Source organism: Drosophila busckii, unplaced genomic scaffold (genome assembly GCF_011750605.1).
Source record: "Drosophila busckii strain San Diego stock center, stock number 13000-0081.31 unplaced genomic scaffold, ASM1175060v1 hic_scaffold_15, whole genome shotgun sequence".
NCBI classification, from domain to species: Eukaryota; Metazoa; Arthropoda; class Insecta; order Diptera; family Drosophilidae; genus Drosophila; species Drosophila busckii.
Genome location: NW_022872725.1, coordinates 1 through 24,663, shown reverse-complemented (window position 1 = coordinate 24,663; position 24,663 = coordinate 1). Strand labels below are relative to the sequence as shown.

Sequence of the window (24,663 nt, the reverse complement as noted above, 5' to 3'; positions counted from 1 at the left end):
AAAGTATATGTATGACGATATTTAATTTAGCTTAAATGTTTATTATATGCGGTGAAATATCATTATTAATAAAGTCAGATTTATGCAAAAGACTTTTTCTGCGTCACGATAACTGCCCGCCTATCATTCTCAACGGAATCACCTTTCTTAGCCCATAGTAAAATATCTTGATATGACTCTTGACAGGCGGTTCACATTCTGCGTTAAAGAAAACAAGCCGATTAACGAACAAGAAGTTCAGAGCACCTACAACAACGCATCAATACAAAGAGCATGGCTTGGCCAATGATGAGGTATGACTATTGATGACTATTGGCCTTCTGCATAACAGCTATGCCTTAAGGAGGCTGAAGAGACTTTACCCCCTTGACTTGACATCCGTATATACATATACACACAAGCTCCACTGATTGGAGAAATGAGATGAGGCAGCTACATGCATCCACTGTGGTGGGCTTCATGTCGCCCGCCCATATCACGACAATGCAACAATGCACAGAGCATTGGGCATCATAAATACCAGTACCAGATACGTTACAATAACAACTTAATAATGTGATGCAGATTTTATATATACATACTAACTATATATACTACTTCGATCAATTCGCGAACATTCGGCACGCTCTCTAACTACGTTACTGCATTAAATGATTAAGATATCACATCGTTATGTGGACCCGAACACTACCACCAACGACGAAAATTTCGTCGAACACAACATGTTTGTTTAACAAATTCGACTGTGGATGGCCTGAATAACATCTGAATTTTCGATATTATAAATATTGTTTTGATAACTTTCGGAATTTTCGATACAATTTTTCGATAAATATTTTTCATAGTTTTATTTGAAAAATTTTAGATTTTTATCTTTCGCCGTTCGTGAATTACAAATTTTTTACAGTTTTCTGTTGATATGTTCAGCTGCAATCGTCGTCGCATGCAGACGTGAATTTATATAGCTCCGAAAAAAAAATATATAAACCCCACAAGTTTAGAGTGCAGTGAGTATAACTAGTGTAAAACGCGAAAAGACGCTAAGTGCGATGAAAACGCACTTAAATATTTAATTTACTGATTATTAATTAATTGATATAAATTGTAATAAATAAAATTTATCAAAAAACTAAAAGGATGAATCATAACGACATTCGTAAGCGAAAGACAGCGCGAGCAAGACGAACGCCGGCTTTCGCTTCAGCGAAACAACGCGTGGCTTCCGTGGCCGAGCCAACTCAAAATACTGCTGAATGCAGTACTTTTCGAACGGTCAATTACCCCTGACCTAAAATTCGAACACTTGCACTTAACAAGTGATCGAGCTCGTTCTCATGCTCTCCAGCTCTACCGTCTCAGAGCACCGAGTGCCTTGAGCAAACATCGAACAAGCAAAAGTTGGCATGCAATGGGCCGAGAGACATGCTCTACCTACGGTGACTAGCACAACTGTCTCTCTGACTACAGCAACAGTAACTACAACAACGACTATGACAACGGTATCGGCCACCCGCTCAAGCATCGTTGGCAACACTCGCTCCCTATGTGTCATCGGCGGCAAGAAAAGCCCCGTATGAATCAACAATCAAAACAAAAGCAACCAAAACCAACTCCTCGACTAACAACGCAAGCGATGCCCCGCTCGTGCAGACTGGAATGGATCGCTACATTCAAATTAAACGGAAGTTAAGCCCCCTAATGCCAAGAGCGAAAATGACCCGCAGCAATGTGAAAGCAGCTTCAAGCGAAAAACTTAACACCACCAATAGATCTCAAATTCTAGCAGACAACTCAGATGATCTGCAGCCCGAAGAAGGCGTTAAAAAGAAGCCAAAACCACCTCCGATATACCTTTGAGAGAAAAGTTCCAATGCCCTTGTGAGCAAAATTATTGAGTTCATTGGACAAGACGTCAGAAGAAAGCTTTAGAATATTATCCAAGCATCTAAGCGACACTAAACTGAATTTTTACACGTACAATTAAAAAGCAATAAGGGCTTACAAGTGGTCTTAAAGGGCATAGAATCAGATGTAACACCTGCAGAAATAACTCAAGCCCTACACGATAAAGGACTTTAACGCTAAAACAGTCTTCAACATCTTAAACAAGGATAAAAAGCCCCAACCGCTCTTCAAGGTAGAGCTGGAGAGAGACAACAATACTCTTAAAACGAACGTAAAACGAAGTGCACCCTATATACAAACTTCAGTTTCTACTGCATCGTAGAATCACTGTAGAATAACCACATAAACGCAACGGCCCTGTACAATGTATGAATTGTCAAGAATATGGCCACACACGGTCATACTGCACACTCCGCCCGGTGTGCGTTTGTGGACAGCTTCACGACTCCGCACACTGCCTAGCAAGCAAAGACGACTCTAGTACCAAAAGGTGCAGAAACTGCGGTGGTAATCACATAGCTAACTACACAGCTAACTACAGAGGTTGCCCAATATATAAGAAGTTCAAAAGTCGAATCCACAGCGAGTAACCACGCCGCGCTCCGCAAATTACACCATCTAAATCACACCCAGACGTCTTCTTCTCGACAGCAGCCAGATCGTCGTTTGACTCCGGATCCTCAACAAGGAAATATGTAACATTTGCAGGCGCTTTAAAATCAGGATTGGAGCCCACTACGCTAATACATTCCACCCAAACCTAATCGAGATAAATGTGGCAAACCTTACCAAGCCTTGGAACACAACAAATAACCTTGAGGCACAATAGTATCTCTAGCCTGCAACAAGCCATTATGGAGTGCATGTCCTTCATGCGGACAACTAAGTGCAAGATTTAATGCGTAATCAGAATCTCTTGATTACAAATGTTAGTATCACACCAGTCCAAATAATCAATGGCTCCTCTACGTATATCCACGTGGAATGCTAATGGCGTTTCACAGCATAAACTTGAGTTATCTCAATTCCTGCTCGACAAACACATTGACGTCATGCTATTGTCAGAAACACATCTGACCAACAAATATAACTTTAATTTAAGAGGCTACACATTCTATGCAACAAACCATTCCGATGGCAAGGCACACGGTGGGACTGGTATCCTATCAGAACCGTACAAGCATTCACGTTACAAGGGGCTCGCAGAAAATTATTTAACAAGCCACAACAATTAAGAATAAAACTGGTAGCAAAGGTAAAACAACTTCTCTAGCCGCCAGTATATTGCCTCCATCGTTTTCCACCATAACTGAAGGTAGAGTTCATGCATTTTCTTCGACTCACTATGAGACCATTTCATAGCAGCAGGAGACTACAATGCAAAGCACACACACTGGGATCTCGCCTTGTGACTCCAAAAGGAAAGCAGCTCTATAATGCAATTATAAAAGCCAGCAACAAACTCGACCACTTTCCCCCGGTAGACCAACACACTGGCCAACAGACCCAAATAACTTCCTGACTTAATAGACTTCGCAATTACCAAAAATATACCTCGAAACTTAATCAGTGCCGAAAGTCTCTCAGATCTCTCATCTGACCACTCACCCGTCCTAATTAATTTACTCATTCATCCAGTAACTGATGATCAACCGCTTAGATTGACTTCACCCAAAACCAAATGGATCTGATATAGGAAATATATAAGCTCACACATTACGCTAAATCCTGTTCTCAACGTTAAAGATGATATCGACAGCCTTATCAAAACACTAGAGTCCAATTTTGTCACAGCAGCCCGCATTGCAACTCCTCAAAACGCACAAGCGCCTTTCACTCAAAAGAAGACAAATCAGCAAATCGAGCAACTCGTTCTAGAAAAGCGACGCCTTAGACGAGAATGGCAGTCTCACAGGTCGCCATATCCACGTCAAAGGCTTAAAGACGCCACCCGCAAGCTTACCGTTAAAGCAACAAGAAGCAAATAGTCAACATGGCTACATCCAGCAACTATCATCCTCTTCTATGCCCACGAACAGAAACTGTGATGCCTATAAGAAACCAATAGGCGGCTGGGCTCGCAGTGATGAAGACAGAGCCAAACATTTGCAGGAAATGTGTTTCAGCAAATCCTGCCACAAATCATTCACGTAATACCACAATAACAAGTATCTCAGCTTCACAAGAGCATGGAATTCGCCCAACGAAATCGCACACATTATGAAAAATCAGTTGAACCCGAAAAAATCACCAGGCTCCCATACTGTGCAGTTTGCACCCTCGCGCAACTCTTCAATGCCATCACCAAGCTTGGTTACTTCCCAGAGAGATGGAAAAAATCAATAATAATAATGATATCAAAGCCAGGCAAAGATCACAGAAATCCATCGTCCTACAGACCCAGAAGCCTACTATCTTGCCTATCAAAACTCTTTGAAAAATGCTTGCGGACTCTGATAAATCCATACCTAAGAATCCATATTAAAATCCCATCACATTAATTTGGGTTTCGTGAAAAACACGGTATTATCGAGCAGGTCAATCGAAGAAGCGTATTCGAAAACCGAGAATATTGCACTGCACGCTCAAGCTCTTAAAATGGCAGAGTCCCGATGTGCCAACTGCCGATTGGAAGGTCCTGCATGTATCCAAACCAAAGAGTGAGGGACAGCAGATGATCATCCAGATCAGCAAGGAGGCAGAGAACATTCTGTACCCAAGGTTTGGGGAGATGGCGTAGGGTGTAGGTATCGTGTACCTCCGCGTAAAGAAACGTCACCCAAATTACGACAATACAGCTATTTCTCAGCCGTTCGAGGTGTCCTATGCAACAGCAGCGCAACTGGCGCTTCATATGGTCGAAGTGGAGAAGTGGCTCTCTGACTGGCGAATTAAAGTAAACGAACAAAAAAGCAAATATTTACGTTTACCCTAAACAGGCAAAATTGTCAACCGCTCAACTAAACAATTCCACACTCCCGTAAGCAAACGAAGTTGACGTATCTTGGAGTACACCTCGACAGAAGATTCACATGCGTAAGCACATCGAAGCCAAGAGAACGCAACTAACACGCCAAATAGCCTCCACTGGCTTATCAACGCTCGGTCCTCTCTCAGCCTTGAATATAAGGTCCTGCTCTACAATGCCTAAGTACGGCCCATCTGGACCTATGGCACCCAACTATGGGGGAACGCTAGCAGTAGCAATATTGATATTGTCCAGGGAGTCCAGTCAAAAATCCTTAGAACTATCACCGGGGCACCGTGGTACGCTCGAAACAAAAACATACAGAAAGACCTAAATATTCAACCAGTCAGAGATGTAATAGCTGAACACAAGGTAAACTACTACAGCAAGCTTTCTTCGCATCCTAATCACCACGCGCGAGGGATAACAAGGCTGTGCAGCCGCTCCCGTCGTAACGACCTACCAACCAGCGATAGAATCTAGGAACGTGCAATCTTAAAACAGTTTAAAGAAACTGTTTGATAATGTTTAGTTATAAGATTTGTATACTTATTTTTAGTGTCAATTTAAGAGAAGATTCAATAAAAACAGCAAATTTAAAAAAAAAAAAAAATCTTCAGCTGTCTTGCTCTTATGGGCTCTGGTTGATGATCCTTTACCCGTCATTCACGTCCAAACTTTTTTATATATAGAAAAAATTTCCGACTTGAGTTGTCTTCATTGAGTTGTTAAGCTTAAACCAAGTTTTTATATGCAAAGCTCGTAGAGACAACTGACAATATTTTATTCAAATTTCAAAGTGTAAAAAACTTACATGAAGCAGTTGGTTGACAACATTGTTGCTGCAATATTTCAATATTCACCTATTACCATTGTTACTTTCTTCTTATTATATATTTATTTTTTTCTTTTACTGTACAATCTTATAGCATATTCTGATGGACATTTATTGGTATTTTCGGAAACTCATTTGGATATTTTTAATACACAAACCTCTGAATGGGTTCAATCTATTGGAATAAAACAATCGCTTCCGCTAAACAATATAGGCAACGTAGTTTTAACATCTATTAATGATACGCCCGTAATTGTTTACTTGGCTAATATTCACACAAGTAAGTATTGATAAATCTGTCAACATTGGTTAAAAACTTATGTAACTTATGTAAAGTAAGCAAGTGGACACACACTTTGACTAGGGCATCGCAGAACACACGCTCACGCACTCACACACATAAAAGCTAACGCGTTACAGCACGTTCTTGCTGTAGCGACGCTTGAATAGCGCGTCAGCAAGTGCACTCCGCTGTCTATATTCAAAATTGAAATCTAAATAATTCTTAGCTATTTATCCGATCGTTCTGATTTTTTTCTTCTTTTTTAACTTTGCTGTTTTTATTCAATCTTTTCTTAAATTGAAACCAACAAAAACTTTACAAATCTTATACCTAAACATTATCTAACAGGTCTTTTGGACTGTTTTAGGATTGCACGCTCATAGATTCTATCGGTTGGTTGGTAGGTGCGACAAAGAAAAGAGCGGCTGCACATCATTGTAAGCCCTTGAGCTAGAGGATTAGGGCGCGATGAAAGCTCGCTGTAGTATTATTCCTTGTGTTCAGCTATTACATCTCTGACTGGCTGGATATTCAGGTCTTTCTGTATGTCTTCATTTCGAACGTACCACGATGCCTTGGTAGTAGTTCTAAGGATCTTCGACTGAGCTCTCTGAGCAACATCAATATTGCTACTGCTGGCATTCCCCCATAACTGGAAGCCATAGTTCAAGATGGGCTTAAGTTCTTAATTGAAGCGCAGCCTTATATTCAAGACTGAGAGAAGACCGAGCGTTGATAACCCAGTGGAGGCTATTGGCTTTTAGTTTTAATTGTGCTCTCTTGGCTTCGATGTGCTTACGCCATGTGAGTCTTCTGTCGAGGTGTACTCCAAGATACGTCACTTCGTTTGCTTGTAGGGGTGCGGCATTGTCTTTTTTTTTTGTTTAGGGTAAACGTAACATGCTTACATTTTGGTTCGTTTACTTTTATTCGCCATTCAAGTACGCTGCCTTGCGGAACTACAGGTCCAATCGTGAAGTCGTCACACATAATACTCGTAGAATTGCCTCTCACTGTAAATTTCCTGTCGTATAGTTAAAACTCTAATAATTTGTGTGTATATTAGAAAGCGTTGGTCTGATCTTTTGCGTTAGATCTGCTAGCCAAACTCTATCGAATGGTTGGTATACATCTAAAAATATTAGTGATTTTTTCGGACTCAAATGATTTTTGATGCTATATGCAATTTCGTTTGGTCGGAATTCCATTGTCACTTGTCAAAGCTGAGAGTCATTTGTTAGTGTTGGTAGTGTAAATGCATTTGTGGCAGGATTTGGCTGAAACACATTTTCAAGCTGTTCTGCAAAGCTTCGGGGTCTGTCTTCATCACTGCGGGTCCAGCCGCTTACTGCGTTTCTTATAGGCATCACGGTTTCTGTTGGTGAGTCTATGCTAACTCCAACTCTATTGTTGGATGAGTTCTCCACAGTGAGTGCTTCGTAGAAGAATATGACATTGGCTGTATGTAGCGACGTTGGGTGCGCTTGTGCAGTTTGAGGAGTTGAAATGCGAGCTGCGGTGACAAACGTGGAGTTCAGTGTATTGACAAGGTTGTTGATGTCATCTTTATCGTAGAGTACAGCATTTAGTTCAACGTGTCAGCATATATATTTCCTATAACAGATCCATTTGGTTTTATGTGAGGTCAATCTAAACGGTTGATCTTCACTTACACTTATCAAGTTTCTTGGTATATTTGTGGTAATTGCGAACTCAATTAAATGGACCAATTTTTTGGGTCTGTTGGCCAGTATGTTGGTCTACCACGGGTCAATTTTATTGCTGACTTTTATAAATGCGAGTCAAAGAACTGCATGAACCCTGCTTCTATTATAGTGAATCGAGATAGACTACAGATAGATTATGTTGGTTACCACTATCCAGTTTTATTCTTATTGTCGTGGACTGATGCGATATAAAGAGGTTTCGATTACGAATTAGATCTTGCATAGTTGTCGGCATAAAAGACATGAACTCTATAATAATATGACGTAGTTTAGAGAACATTGCCCCAAGGTTGTTTTGTTGCTACTGGAGTATAGTCTGATTATGATTTGATATTTTCATCTCTGAGTGAGGTGCTTTAGTTGCGATGTATTTTAGGGCTCCAATCCCAATTTTAACGCGCTTTAAAACGTCGCATTTTTCCTTGTTGAGAATTCGGAGACAAGAGCCGATCCGTATACTGTCGAAAAGAAGACGTCTGGGAGTGATTTTGATGGTGTAAGCCTTAAGTTTGTAGAGCGCGGTGTGGTCACTAACAGGTGGATTCGACTTTTCAAGCCCTTATATATTGGGCAGCCTCTTTAATTAGCTGTGTGAGTACCACCGCAATTGCTGCACCTTTTAGTGCTAGAATCGTTTTTGCTTGCTTAGCAGTGTGCGGGGCCATGGAGCTGTCCACAAACTACACACACCGGCCGGAGTGTGCAGTATAGCCGTGTATGGTCATATTCACTTGACAATTCATACATTGTACAGATTATGTGGTTCTTCTACAGTAATTCTACGATGCAGTAGAAACTGTAGTTTTGTAGATAGGGTGCACTTAATTTTTCGAATGAGAATTTTTGTCTGGTTCCATGCTTAAGATGTTAAAGACTGCTTTAGCATTAGCTCCTTTGTCTTCTAGCGCCTTAGTTATTTCTGCAGGTTTTACATCTGATTATATCTTTAGTACCACTTATAAACTGCTAGAATTTTAAACCTATTAGTTTTGTTAAGCTTTTCGCTTGAAGCAGTGCTGGAATTAATGGGTAATTTTTTGCTTTCGTTGTACGTACGTTGTTTGCTTTTTATTGTTCCGGCGACGCAGCGGTCGTAGAATTGGCTTTGGTTGCTTTTGTTTTGAACGCTGATTCATAGGCAGTTTTTTTTGCCGCCGATGTTGTTGACACATAGGGAGCGAGTGTTGCTTACGATGGGCTCGAGCGGGCGAGCGATACCTTTGCGGCAGTTGTGGTAGTTGCTGTTCCGGTAGTTAGAGAGACTGTTGTGCTGAGTATAGTTTTAAGTATACATAAAAAAAGCGTTATAATTTAAAATTTATCTGATATATATATTAATATTTTACAACGTCGCACGTAGAAGTTGGCTGCGACAAACTTTAATGCGTTTACGTACTAGTTTTTACAGATCTCTATTTGCATGAAACGCATTAATTTTTACATTTAGTATTACAAATCTCTATTTGTAATAAACGCATTAAAGTTTGTCGCAGCCAACTTCCAACTTGCAAGTACATACACAATTTGTTTTCTCTAAGTTCATATTATGGGGTCTGCCATGTCTCCTTCTGTTATAACTTTCCAATACCCTTTCCCACTTGTTTATATTTATTTATTTACAAGCTTAATTATTATACAAACTAATATAATAACTAAAAGTGATGAGTTTAGTATGTTATTATATTCTAAAAACTTAATTAATGATTTAACGTTATTATGGGTAGGTACCATGAGAAGCGAGGTGGGTTGGATGTGGCTAAAATGCTGGATCCTCGAGTTGCTAAGTTGTGGGCAGGTATCCAAAATGTGTTGCGTTGATAGTTCTCCTCCGTATTTCGTGCGACTGGGTCTGGGTTTTCCTTTTAGCAGGTGCTCCTACGTAATTATTCTATTCCGACATTTCCTCTCTCTTCAGTATATGCTACGCGATAAGTCGTCTCTGACAAGGGCAAGGAGATTGTCCTGCCAGTTTCGCTACTGCATTTGCCAGCTCGTTACCTATTATGCCTATGTGCCCTGGGGCTCAATGAAGTTTTATTTTATTTGCGTGCTTAATGCATTGGTGTCGGATTTCGTATATGAAGTTGTTTTTGTTAAATGTGTTGTTGACGGCATTTAAAGTTGAGAGGCTGACGCTGCAAATTATGAATTTGCCTTTAAGTTCTAGTGCATGTATGATTGCTTTTAGTACCGCTACAGCTTCGGCGGAAACAATTGAGAAGTACGCTGGTAGCACGCCAGCTGAGACAACTGTTTCCGATGGGCTTACGACTGCGAAACTGGTAGATTCATTGGTTTTGGATCCATTAGTGTATAGCCAGTTCCAGTTAGGAAATTTTTCGGAAAATTTTTCAGCAGCTAGCAATTGCAAGAATATTTTTTTGTGTGTAACCGATTTTTTTGACAAATGTAGAGACGTGTTAACTGTGTGGCCCTGTAGTCGCCAAGGAGGCGTTGAGCTGGTTTTGTTCCTCCAACTGGATCCAGTTGAAGTTTAATGAAGAAGTTGGAGCATCTGCGAATAGTTGGCATAACTTTAAATCTTTCGCGCTGTTTAACCGTGGTGTTAAAGTTCTTTAGCAGGATTGGGTTGGTCGAGCAGAGGATTTTCGGGATGAGTTTAAAAGTCAGCTGCGCAGCTCTCGTCTGTACTTCAGGCAGGCCCGCTTCAGCTAAGAGGCATTTCGTTGGAGTTGTGGGGAAGGCGCCAATGCTTCGCCGTACTGCTGCGTGGTATGCGGGGGTGAACAATTTGATGTTGGAAGGCGCGCACTAACCATAGATTGCGAGTCTATAGTCGATTTTGGCCAGCATTAGGGCTCTTGTAACATTGACTAGTTATGTTGGATGGACGAGGGACCGCATCGACTCAAAAAACTTAATGATATTAAGGCGTTTGTTAAGGCTATCTCAAATACAGTGCTGCTTAAACGTAAGTCTACTGTCGAGTGTGAGGCCGAGAAGCTTAGGGCTAGATGTATATTCTATTATTTACAGTTAAAGTAGGATATGTACAGTGTTGTTGTTTACAAATATGGAACAGTTTGCATTTATTTAAAGCTAGGGTAGCTCCTGAGAGCTGGCCCCATTCGATAATTTCTTTAAGTATTTGTTTGAAAGTAGTTATAAGTAGATTAGTATCTCTGCAGTTGCTGAAGATGATGGCATCGTCAGCGTAAACTGAGGGTTGTATTTTTTTGTGTTTAAGTATTATATTATTTACCAGCCTCTGAAGCACCAACAAAATAACCTTGAGGCACTGTTTTCTAGCCAACAACAAAGTATTATGGAGCTCATGTCCTTCATGCGGACAACTATACAAGATTTAATGCGTGATCAGAATCTCTTGATACAAATGTTAGTTTCACATCAGTCCAAATAATCAATGGCTTCTCTACGTATATACACGTGGAATGCTAATGGCGTTTCACAGCTTAAACTTGAGTTATCTCAATTCCTGCTCGACAAACACATTGACGTCATGCTATTTTCAGAAACACATCTGACGAACAAATATAACTTCAATTTAAGAGGCTTCACATTCTATGCAACAAACCAATCCGATGGCAAGGCACACGGTGGGACTGGTATCCTGATCAGAAACCGTCTCAAGCATCACCGTTACAAGGCGCTCGCAGAAAATTATTTACAAGCACAACAATAAGAATAAAACTGGATAGTTGTAAACAACTTACTCTAGCCGCAGTATATTGCACGCAGGAGCTACACTGCAATGCAAAGCACACTGGGGATCTCGCCTTGTGACTCCAAAAAGAAAGCAGCTCTATAATGCAATTATAAAAGCCAGCAACAACTCGACCACGTTTCCCCCGGGAGACCAATATACTGGCCAACAGAACCCAAATAAACTGCCTGACTTAATAGACTTCGCAATTACCAAAAATCACCCGTCCTAATTAATTTACTCAGTCATCCAGTAAGTAATGACCAACCGCTTAGATTGACCTCACACAAAACCAAATGGATCTGCTATAGGCAATAATATAAGCTCACACATTACGCTAAATCCTGTACTCAACGTTAAAGATGATATCGACAGCCTTATCAAAACACTAGAGTCCAATTTTGTCACCGCAGCCCGCATTGCAACTCCTCAAAACGCACAAGCGCCTTTCACTCAAAAGAAGACAAATCAGCAAATCGAGCAACCAGTTCTAGAAAAGCGACGCCTACGACGAGAATGGCAGTCTTACAGGTCGCCATATGCAAATCAAGGACTTAAAGACGCCACCCGCAAGCTTACCGTTAAAGCAACAAGAAGCAAATAGTCAACATGGCTACATCCAGCAACTATCATCCTCTTCTATGCCCACGAACAGAAACTGTGATGCCTATAAGAAACCAACTAGGCGGCAGGGCCCGCAGTGATGAAGACAGAGCCAAAACATTTGCAGGAAATGTGTTTCAGCCAAATCCTGCCACAAATTCATATTCACAATACCAAAATTAACAAGTGACTCTCAGCTTAAACAAGAGACAATGGAATTTCGCCCAAACGAAATCACACATTATGAAAAATCAGTTGAACCCGAAAAAATCACCAGGCTCCCATACTGTGCAGTTTGCACCCTCGCGCAACTCTTCAATGCCATCACCAAGCTTGGTTACTTCCCAGAGAGATGGAAAAAATCAATAATAATAATGATATCAAAGCCAGGCAAAGATCACAGAAATCCATCGTCCTACAGACCCAGAAGCCTACTATCATTGCCTATTCAAAACTCATTTGAAAAATGCTTGCGACCTCTGATAATCCAGTACCTAAGAATCATATTAAAATCCATCACGCCGAACTCCCTCTAGGATTAATGTTGGTTTCGTGAAAAACACGGCCCTATCGAGCAGGTCAATCGCATAACATCGAAATAAGAAGCGCATTCGAAAACCAAGAATATTGCACTGCATTATTCTTAGATGTATCCCAAGCATTCGATAGAGTCTGGCTAGAAGGACTAACGCATAAGATCAGAGCAACGCATCCTAATAATACAGTGAGATGCAATTCTGCTATGTCTGACGACTATGTGATCAGAGCTGGATCCCACCAAGGCAGCGTACGTTTGGCCCACACTATATATCTTTACACAGCCAATATTCCAACAATAGACGACTAACAACTATCCACCTTTGGCTGACGATACAGCTAATTCTCAGCCGTTCGAGGTGCACTAATGCAAGCACAGCGCAATCTGGCTCTATCATTATGGTCGAAGTGGAAGTAAATGCTCTCTGACGGGCGTAATAAAAGTAACGTACAAAAAGCAAACACTGTTACGTTTACCCTAACAGGCAAAATGGTCCACAGCTCAACAACTAAAAACAATTCCGCACTCCCGTAAGCAAACGAAGTGACGTATCTTGGAGTACACCCCGACAGAAGACTCACATGGCGTAGGCACATCGAAGCCAAGAGAACGCAACTAAAACTTAAAGTCAATAGCCTCCACTTGCTTATCAACGCTCGGTCCTCTCTCAGCCTCGGTCCTGCTCTACAATTCCGTACCTAAGCCCATCTGGACCTATGGCTCCCAACTTTGGGGGAACGCCTGCAGTAGCAATATTGATATTGTCCAGTGTTAGGTCTTGCAAGACCAATAATTGGAGCTCCTCAGCTATGAACAGCTGATCTAGGCTTAGTATTGTATTTTTAGCTTTGCACAGCGGTGAAGAAAGCTTGCGCGCTCTCTTCTTTGCGCTTGCACATTAATAAGCTGTTCTTTGTGCGTGCATTCGGCACTGCACTAATAAAAACTCGCGCTCTCTTGGTGCGTGCACACTAACTTCTTTTGTTTTAGCACTTGCCTTCTGCACAGCTGCACTCTCGCTTTCTTTCCATCTTATTTTGTCATTCTCGCACTATCAATTATATTATATTTAATGCCTGTTGCTAAGGGCATTTGATACAGTCGCAAATAATTCTTCGTAGAGCAAAGGCTAATCGAGGCCTATTGCTTTTGAATATATCAAGTCGTTGTCGAGGGCACAGACTAATTCGAGTCTGTCCGCCATCAACTTTGTCTAATTCGAGACAATAGTTAATAATTTAACACAGCCCAATTCGGGGCTGTTAGTTAATTATATTCGTCAGCATAATCGAATGTGTCTCAAGACTACTTGAGTCTTGCAATACATATAAGTACATTCAAATATCGCTTTAAGTATTTGCCTCGTCGCGCCAAATACTTAGTATAGATAAACTGTACTTTCTATAACCTCAAATCTTTAAAGTGTTTTTAATTTTAGTAAAGAATAAACAAAATAAGCTAATAAACAAAGCTTATTAGCTCAACAAGTCCAGAGCATCCAGTCAAAATCCTTAGCTATCACCGGGCACTGGTACGTTCGATAACGAAAACATACAGAAGACCTAAATATTCCAGCCAGTCAGAGATGTAATAGCTGAACACAGGTCAAATACTACAGCAAGCTTTCTTCGCACCCTAATCCCCTCGGTCTAACAAGGCTGTACAGCCGCTCCCGTCTGCGTCGTAACGACCTACCAACCAGCGATAGAATCTAGGAACGTGCAATCCTAAAACAGTTTAAAGAAACTGTTGATAATGTTTAGTTATAAGATTTGTATACTTATTGTTAGTCTCAATTTAAGAGAAAATTCAGCAAAGTTTAAAAAAAAAAAGTTTTTTATTATTGAGCGATTGAAAAGCAATCGTGAACAAAAGCACGGAGAGTGGGGACCCTTGTGAAATGCCGTTCTGTAATTTATAAAAATTTGTTAGGTTGTTATTAACTCTAACGCGGATGGATCGCTTGGTCATAAAGGCCATCACGAGGTTGAATATCTTAGGACCTATCCCCCATCGGGAAGTTTGTTGCCCTTTCGATATCAGTAGCCAGAATGGTTACATGATTTCTATTTGACGCATCAGACGCATAGTGTGCAAAAGGGAGTCAATGGTGCTATGCTGTTGTTTGAATGCAGTTTGATTGGGGCTGATAAGTTTATTTTTTGACATAAACCACATGATCCTTCTGGCAAGGATTTTTTCCTTTTTGCTCAAGCAGGATAGTAGAGATATTGGCCGGAATGAAGATAGTTCGTGTGTAGGCTTGTTTGTCTTAAGTATTGGGATTATTATATTTGTCCTCCAAGTATGCGGATAGCTGCCTATATCTAACATCTTGGTGTACATTTCTAATAGTTTTTGTTTACCATCCATTGGTAAGTTTCGAAGCATAGAAGAAGAACCAGATGCATTCGTGCCCAGGGGTTTTCCCATTGGCATGCTATAGGGCTGATTCGAGCTCAATCGATGTGATCTCTGATTCAAGGACCTTGGCGTCTGCGGATATGTTGTCACGCAGATATGGCTGGGTGAGAAGTTTTTCTTTATTCGTTTTGTAAACATATGCATTGCCAATGTCAACCGAATTATGCAGCTCAATATTGTTGTCCCTAATGTATTTAATAGGACCAGGGAAAAAATCAACTAATTTGTTGATGCCGGCTCATATTTTTTTGGTTGTTGTGAGTGGGTTAATGCTTGAATTGAATTTGCCAAAAGAATCTCGCTTAGCTCACATAGCTTCTCGTTTAAACAAGGCTTTCGCTTTTTTGTATGCAACTAAATTAGTGCAGCTTTGGGAGGATTTATAGTTGTGCCAAAGGTCCTGCTTTTGTTTTCTCAGGGCTTGGAGACTTGGGCTAAACCAAACAGGGTTTTTTGTTTGTTTTTTTGGTTTGGTTTGAGGAACGGCAACGTTAGCGGCTGTTTTTATTGATTTTGCGATCCTGGCAGTAAAAAGGCTTAAATCGTTTGTCGAAGGAAACTGAAAAAGCTTTTTACATTCCAATTGGTAAATAATCCAGTTCGCATGGTCGGACTCCACGCGTTGAAGTCCTAAACATAAACTATAGGTTTATGAGCAGACTCAACAATATTTGTTAAATCGGTACCTAATAGTCTTTGGTTTGGCGAAATATAAGAGTTAACGATTATTATATTGGGATGGGCTAAAGGCTCGATACCTATGGAGCAGGTGGGTGAGTTAAGGCTGATAGTTTTGTGTGGGATGTTTCGCCGTATAAGTATAAGGATTAAAAAGGATTATTAAAGAAATAACCAATGAATGGCTTGGGAGTAGCGACTTAAGTGGTGTTTGATTTTAGATTAGTCTCTGTAGGCACTTAATATCCGGATTGGCTTGTTTAATTAATAGTAATAGTTCAATGTAATTGTTGAAGTATCCGTTTGTTGTTTGTAGTTGTTTCTTTGGTTGGATAAGTAAATGTTTTGCTTTGTAGGTTTGTGTTGCTGTTTTTGTTGATTTTTATTGCTGTTGTTGTTATGTCCGGTGTTCGCTACAGCAGCATATGAAAAAGGGCTGGATTGTTTTGATGTTGTTGCGTTGAACAGTAATTTGCCCTCGCGCACTGTGCATTTTTTTGTTGTTTTGATTTTTAGTATTTACATTTGCTGCTGATATTTTGTGCAAGGCCGTGAGGAGGAGGGGTGTTCTTCTGAGCAGTTCACGCATTTGGATCAAAAGTGACCAGAATCACTCCAGATGGTCTGGTGCCGTTGTCCGTGTTTTTGGTAAACTTCAAAATGTCTGTCGCACACTTTTTGGGAGCGCAGTTCTTCAATGATTTTCTCGTTGAGGATATCGGCGAGATATGGAGCGTAAATAGTGCCTTTTACCTGGTTTAGCGTATCATGCATTTTACATGAGATGTCGCAAATGCCCGGTAATGTAGGTGAGCTGCTTGTTATATATTTTTCGATATAAGGCGCAGTACGTTATAAACAGCAATGCAGAAGAAGTCGGCTATTTTTTTCTCGTTGTTTTTGAATGAAATCAGAATTTATGTGGGGTTTTCGAGCGTCGTTGGAAGCTCTAGGAAAGTCATATTGACTTTAAGATCCTGTCTTTTTTTCTTCACTGGAGGGCTATCAGCGAACAATGCAAACAGATTACCCCTCAGATTGGAGGGCCGAAAGGCCCATAGTGCAATGCACAGGGCTTAGTTCGAGAGCTACGGTTGCAAAACTGCACTACACGAAAGAAAGAAAGTAGACAAACAAATGCCGAATGACCGCTCGAGTCGCAAAAGAAAATCACTGATTAGGCTCTGCTGATACGAAAACTGACGTCTGCTCGCACAGAGTGCTAGGCGATGACTGCCACTTGTTTATAAAAATTCCAATGTTTACATAATTATTAAAGTGGTCTCTTATGCTGTTTTTAAAAGCGCATATCAGCACTGAAAAAAAAGAGCAAGACTAAACAACTGAGCAATACTAAGAAAAATGAGTTGACTCACCTCGAGAAAATAATACACTAAGATTGAATAAATGTCTTTGTTGTTGAGCAGAAAACAGTATATATTTTATTGCTTTGTCATCAAAAAAATGCTATATACTACTGACCAATAAATATTTTCTTACAGAGGGACTATTACAGCATCGCGACATTGACCGAAAGGGAGCCAATAATATAAGGCGAAGATTCTCTATAAGAGAAATAAATAAAACTGTAAAAAGGTAATTAGTCAGTCGAATCTTGATTAACAAATTTAAAAGACTTTGTTAATAATTAAAAAACTATAATATAATTTAATAACTAATTTAAGTGATTTTATGCCATGATTTTATTACAATTAAAATAAAGTAAATAACGTTTTATCCTGAATAAGACAAGCCGGAGTGCCACAGCTACGAATGATTAAATTTTTTCTTTCATTTTCACCAATCGCATAGACTTGAATTACTCAAAAGCTTGTTTAGCTATTATATTATTATATTTTTTTAAGTTTGCCATAGCAAAACAATAGATTTTGTAATTTGTTTCTCATTTAATGTATTTAATGAGATTTATTTATTTTTTATAGCTAGCTATATATATATCATATATATCATTTTTATTTTCCTTGTAGTCTGTCTAGTTTTTTTTAAATTGCTTTATTTATACCTCCAGACGTAATCTATTTTTTTGGTGCATTTTTGCACGCTAGCACACTTTCTAAGTCAATCATTAATAACAAATACAGTACAGTATTTAATTCGAATTAATTTTTCCGAAATCGTTGTTGATATTGGCTCTAAATCTTATATCACTAAGCATACAGAGTTGTATGCTTACTGCTTATATGTATTGTGAGTTTGATGGGGAACCATGCAATTTATCAAAAACTCACAAATAGATTTTATATTGTGATCCCGATGAGACTTTGACATGGATCCCTATACACTATTTATCGGAATGTCTGCTTTTACTTGACGTTACATGAATGATGAAATTCAGTCATTATGTCTTTTAAATTTTTTTATATTTTCTGCCATAGAAACTCAGCGAGAACTTTTTTATTTTTCCAATACCAAGTAGAAATGGCGAGATCGACTCCCACGGGGGTGTCACAAAAATCTCTCTCTAAAACAAAACTGTATGTGACACAGAACTTGCGAAACGCACTAAACGATATTGGCAATAAACAGTTAATACTAATTCATATGTTACAATAAAATGTCCTTAAATGAATTTCTTATTTCGTAATGTTTTTAAATATAATTTTGTGTTCTTATTTTTATATTTTTATTGTAAGATATTTAAATATTATGCCAGCCAAAAGCAATTATATTATTCTATTATCAGCAGTTTCAACTTGAGTTATTTGCTTGTAAATAGAAATACAATATACAAGTTTTTCATATCGGTAGATGCTTTTCTAATCAAACTTATGGCGAACACATTAGAAGTTAAAAATTGGGGCGCAAAGTTATTATAATTAAATACACATTGAACTCGTCCCTAATGGAGCTGTAATTAAGTCAATGTTTCTTATTCATGCGACAGAAAATCGCACATTTAATAGTAAAGATGTAGAGTCCGATTCAATTAAAATTGTGTGGAGACTGGGTGACTTCCCCTGAATCGAGATGATTTTGAAGTCTAACAGCGAATGGCAAGCTGTTGTAGATTTTTCTTAGAGATTTTGTATATAATATTGAAATGTTTTTATACATTTGATATCCTTTCTTAAATAATACTGCTTTTAATGTATTACAAGCAGTATATTGCTGAATATTGACAAAAATCTGCCCCAAGGGATGTAGATTTTTAAATCATATGGAACATGGCTCTGTGTTACCTAATATCATATAGTATATGATTTGGAGTAGATTTGAGGTTGGTTTGGAATTCTGTATCACCCTCATTTCTCCAATGACAGGGTCAACTGAGTACTGTAGAAGTGTTTTTTCATATTGTTTTCAAAAGTATGTTCCTATTATATATAAAACTCCCAGATTGATTCCGGCCAAAATAAAAAGACATTCAAGCAACACCGTCAAGCCACACGTCATATACGTATGGGTGATATTAGAATCAACACTCATATGGAGATCTTATGTAGACGACAAACTAAAAAATTCCACTCTACACATGACAATAATTGTTAGGTACCACATGCGGCCTATCACATCGACTTTTGCATTGGAGCTGCATTTCAGTAGTTAAGCCAAGACTGCTCTATGGCATAGATAGTCTGGTAGATAACGTTTCTTAAGGTAATTGAAAAAATACGAAGACACTAGACCGGGGACGCTAAGATCAAATCAAACGAAAGCGTTTGGAACCATTACTGGTGTCCTACCCAAATCCAAGCCTGCTTAACATCGCGAAGAGCATCGCAACACCTAGTGGCAGTGGGCAATATCAAATTACAGTCTTTTGGATACAGCTCAATCAGTAAGGATTTTCAAAATAAAACAAATTACATGACTCCCTAAGAGAACTTCAAAAATTTTCCTACCATGTTTAGACAAGATAACTTGTGCAAGGTCTGGGCCAATGCGTAACGTATACACAGACGGCTCTAACATGGAATCAGGTATCGGAGCCTCTCTTATAAGCTACCTGGCTACTGGGGAATATTCTAAGTGGAGATTTAGCTATAAAAAAGGACGTAGGAGCGACTTAATAGCAGTCATTTTCGACAGAGAGATCAATAAATTTTCTTGTACACAGTCAGACATCATCCTAAAGGAGCAAATCGCCTTGAGAACGTGCAATAAAATTTCTCAACATGTATTTGATACTCTCGACAGCGGCCAAACAAAGTTCAGGTTCGCTGCTGAGGTTTGCAAGAGGCAGCAACATGTTACAATAACTAATAAACACCTGCAAAAGGACAAAAAGTGGATCTCCTTAAGGCTATCTACCGGCTCAACTTAACCTATATATAAAAATAGTATTGTAGAATATTTCTGCGAAAGTTATCTCAAATGTGAAAAAGATAACACACATTGTTTACATTAATTGGTTTTACTACCTCGCTTAGAAAATCAATTAATCAGTACAATTACAGGGTATCACAGCTTAGAAAATTTTTAAAAAAAACTTTATTTTGTTTTTGGATATTCTCTTTTTTATGTGAGTACAAGAATAATTATTTAAATCGTAGATTCTTTTAATTTTTTTTGTTTTTTTTTATACTTTGCTGATTTATATTGAATCTTATCTTAAATTGAGACTAACAATAAGTTTAGAAATCTTATAACTAAATATTATCTAACAGTTCATTCGGACAGTTTTAAGATTGCACGTTCCTAGATTCTATCACTGGGTTGGTTGGTCCTCACGGAGACGGAAGCAACTGCACAAGTCTGCGCTATTACATCTCGGACTGGTTGCATATTCAGATATTTCTGTATGTCTTCATTTCGAACGTACCACGGTGTCCTGGTAGTAGTTCTTAGGATCTTCGACTGAGCTCTCTGCACAACATCAATATTGCTACTGGTGGCATTCCCCCATAACTGGAAGCCATAGTTAAAGATGGGCTTAAGTACGGAATTGTAGAGCAGGACTTTATATTCATGACCAAGAGAGCACCGAGCATTTATAAACGAATGGAGGCTATTTTTTATAAAGGGCATTGGTTCAAGTACGCTGACTCCTCTTTCTATGGTGTAGTACAACAGAATTACATCTCACTGCAGATTTCTTGTCGTATAGAAAGACTCTAATAGCTTGTGTATATTATTAGGAAGGGTTGCTCTGATCTTATGTGTTAGACCTTTGAACCCAATTATATCGAATGCTTGAGGTACATCTATAAATATTGCAATGCAATATTCTCGATTTTTGAATGCGCTTATTATTTCAGATTTTATGCGATTGACCTAAATTGCTAAATTGTTCCGTGTTTTTCACGAAACCCAAATTAATGTGATGGGATTTTGTAATAGATTCTTAGATATAAATTTATCTGATTCAGTACGCATTTTTTAAAGAGTTTTGATAGCCATGATAGGATCTCTCATTTTTGGCGGTATTTTTTGGATTCCAATAAATTTTGATGATATGTGCGATTTCGTTTGGGCCAAATTCCATTTGCTCTTGTTGAAGTTGAGAGTCATATGTTAAAGCCGGTAGTTTAAATACATTTGTAGCAGGATTTGATAGAAACATATTTTCAAGGTGTTATGCAAACGTTCTGGCACTGGGTTTCTTATAGACATCACGGTTTATATTGGGGAACATAGAGTTAGATGAGCTATCCACATTTGTATTTGTATTTACTTCTTTTTGCTTAAATGCTTTGGTGAGTTTCCGAGAGGCGACTTTTAACCTTTGTCGTGTGAGATGGCCATTCTCGTCGTAGGCGACGCTTTCGAGAACGAGCAGCTCGATTTGCTGGTTTGTCTTCTTTTGAATGTAAGGCTCTTGTGCAGTTTGAGGATTTTAAATGCGAGCTGCGGTGACAAAGACCGACTCCAGTGTATTGACAAAGTTGTTGATATCAGTTTCGAATGTACCATGGGGATCCAGTAATTTACATTGTATTCGCTGAATTATTGTTGCTACTGGAGTTGCTTCATAGCTCTTAGTTGTATATCAAAATCGGTTTTATGATGCTGTTGAAAATTATAACCAATTCTACGCATAGGATCTCACCCCAGTTCGATAAGCGTGTTAAGGTGTTTGGTTTTAAGCTGCATGAATATTTTTCATAATTTTTATACACTTTGACATTTTTGTAAAAATGGAAAAGGGTATTATGAAGTGCTCAAATGTATTAGGGAGAAGGGAGGCGTGAGACCCATAAGTATATAATTCTTGATCGCTGACGGCTGAGTCGATATAGCATGTCGTTGTGTCCGTCCGTCCGTCACGATCTGTAATGAGTGGGTGTTTCAGCAACTATAGAGATAGGGCAACCAAATTTTGAGTATGTAGGTGGCGCCTATATCAGGGACACTCGCTTTATTTTTTTTTTTTTATTCCTCCCCTCCCGAAATCGAAAAAACAATATATAAGGCAGTACAAAATATTTTAAAATCTTAAATAAATCACAAAATGAGCTATTCATGTTTTCACGATTCAAAACAATCGGATAAATAAATTAGGAATTATTCACATTTCAATTTTATATTGACAGCGGCGGCTGCAGTGATGAGCGCCTACAAACGTCGTGCGACGCACGGCGGGTCGCTGCTGAGGGGACGCTTTTACAGCGAAAAAACACGAGTGGTTAACCAGGCGTTAAGGCTGTTTTTTTTGGTTGGTTAATGTAGTTGTGAGTGCATGCGTGTGTTTGCTGCGTTACCTAGTCAAGTGTATCTAAATGTTGGTGGCGCCCAACTTTAACCTGTCCACTTGTTTTATATATTTATTTTTCAGTGCCAGGTTGAGTAAGATGCCTGTCTAGGTGAACGCCTACATCGCTTCCTTCGAACTATTGTATTATTTACGAAAGTCTGCGGCTCTTCAAAGATGTAGTTATGCAATTTGACTGTGGCCTCAAATTCGCACGACTAAGGACTCTAGTATCAGCTGAAATAAGTTGGTGGGAATATCAAGCATAGTACAGAAATATAAGATTGAACTTAGTACACTTCCTTAGAGAACATCCTTGTTGCTATTAGAGATGGCATTTCACTGCAATTACAAAGATAATTCTAGAAAAGCTTGTGAGCGTTGTCAATGGAATGGCATACTTTGTTTATTAAACCGACCTGGCAGAGTCGGGCATACGTATGGGCCACGTTGAGAAATGCAATTCGTATTTCAGACTTATTCGATTGTACCGTTTTTGATTTTGAAACCAAACTAATGCGTTGAATATACATTGTGCATTTTGAACTGAAGATTTTGAAGATTTTTGATAGGAGAGAGAAAAAGCTTATGGATCTGTGATGTTGGCTACGTGTTGTCTGCATGTCGTAGGTTTCATTACAATAATGTAATGAAGGCATTAAAGAGTAGTCAGATGGAATTGATGACATAGTTTGTGAGTTTGATTGTAATTTTTTGAGTTAGAAGGTCGGATGAGGTGCTTTTTTAGATTAGTTTCTTGTTGTCATTGAACAAATCTCGAAGGTCAAACTGTTCTTACTTCTATTATGTGGGAAGAAACTACATGTGTTGGCTTTTTAAATATACCTCACCCGAACCACCTACTGGGTGACGTATATGCATTGCTGTATCAGTGCGGATCGTGAATGATAGAGCAGAGTGTATTTAGCCTGCTCGGTGAGAGTTGTTGTTTCCTTAGTAGTTGTAGTTGTAGTTGTAGTTGCTTTTAGCTCACGTTTCGCTTCGGGAGATCTGCAAGCTTGCCATTTGCGTGAAGTTGATAATCTCTCTAACTCTTATGCGTGTACAGCGATCACCAATCAGGACAAACTCTTTTATATATATAGGATATATTTTGAATACTTTAGTATTATATTTGCATTATTTTAAGCCTACTTAAATATTTCAAGGGTATTAACTAGAAATATCGCCCTGGATGCGCTAGTGACATTGCTTCACCCGGTTGCCGTCAATTTCGTAGAGGATTTTTCGTAGGATTTTTACAAGCCAAGCAACAATTGTAAATATAATATATAATATATCCGACGCAGATCGAGAATATTTTTGCGATTGGAATTCCCCCAATAAAGAAGTGGTTTAAAAACAAATCTACCCGATTGATTTTCTTTTATTTTATTATTTTGTTATACAATTTTTTTCACATGCGAATTGTGCTTATGTATAATGCATTTTGCTGCTTCTTATACACTTTGACATTTTGTAAACAAATGGAAAAGGGTATTATGAAGTTGTGGAAATGTATGTAGTAGGCTTGGCAGACCCCACAAAGTATATATATACTTGATCAGCAAGACAAACTGAGTCGATATAGCCATGTCTGTCTGTATGAGTGTATAAAAGCTAGAGCAACCAAACTTGGTATGTTTCGTTCTTTTTATTTCCTCCCCTTCCTTCGAAAATCGAAATAAAAAGATTACACCCACAATATTAATCAATTAAAAAAAATTTAAAAATCTGAAATAAGTCACAAATACGCCGATGATCACAAAATTGACCGATGTCAATTTGAGAATGATCGGATAAATAACTTAGGAATTATTCACATTTTAATTTTTAATATAGACAGCGTGGTGCGATTTTGCTATCACGTCATAAGAATGTCGCTGCCGATGCTACAGCGAAAACAAGCTGTGACGTGTTACCTGTTTTATGTGTAAGTGCATGCGTTTGTTCTAGTCAAAGTGTATAAAAAAGTTGGTGGCGCCCAACTTTAATTTTTCCACTTATTTTTGCTGGCTTTTGTTTTTCATTTTTCTATTCTATTCTATTTTCACATGAATAAGTGAATGTAACAAAAAAAAATTACCATTATAAAATACGTAAGAAATAATCAAAATAGACATACAATTCTGAAAAGGAAAATTTTATTTGTAAACTTAATTAAAAAATTTTGCAATTAAGGTTTATATTTTCGCAATCGTCGTCGCATGCAGACGTGTTTTTATGAACTCCGGAAAAAAATATAAACCCCACAGTTTAGAGTGCAGTGAGAGTGTATAATTAGTGTAAAACGCGAAAAGACGTGTGATGAAAACGCACTAAATATTAAATTTAGTTTACTGATTATTAATTAATTAATAATTAT

The 24,663-nt window shown here is 38.7% G+C and overlaps 1 protein-coding gene across 1 annotated transcript in view; it reads left to right on the top strand.

Moving 5' to 3' along the window:
• The window catches only part of LOC108594974 (serine/threonine-protein kinase Genghis Khan), a gene marked incomplete at its 3' end in the record, with an annotated part of 40,973 nt that extends 23,731 nt beyond the window's left edge, over positions 1 to 17,242 (top strand). The window contains exons 5-6 of the mRNA XM_033294779.1: positions 5,803 to 5,988; positions 17,149 to 17,242. Coding sequence (XP_033150670.1) covers positions 5,803 to 5,988; positions 17,149 to 17,242 — 280 coding nt within the window. The remainder of the gene's footprint in view (positions 1 to 5,802; positions 5,989 to 17,148) is intronic.
• Positions 17,243 to 24,663: the final 7,421 nt, after the last annotated feature.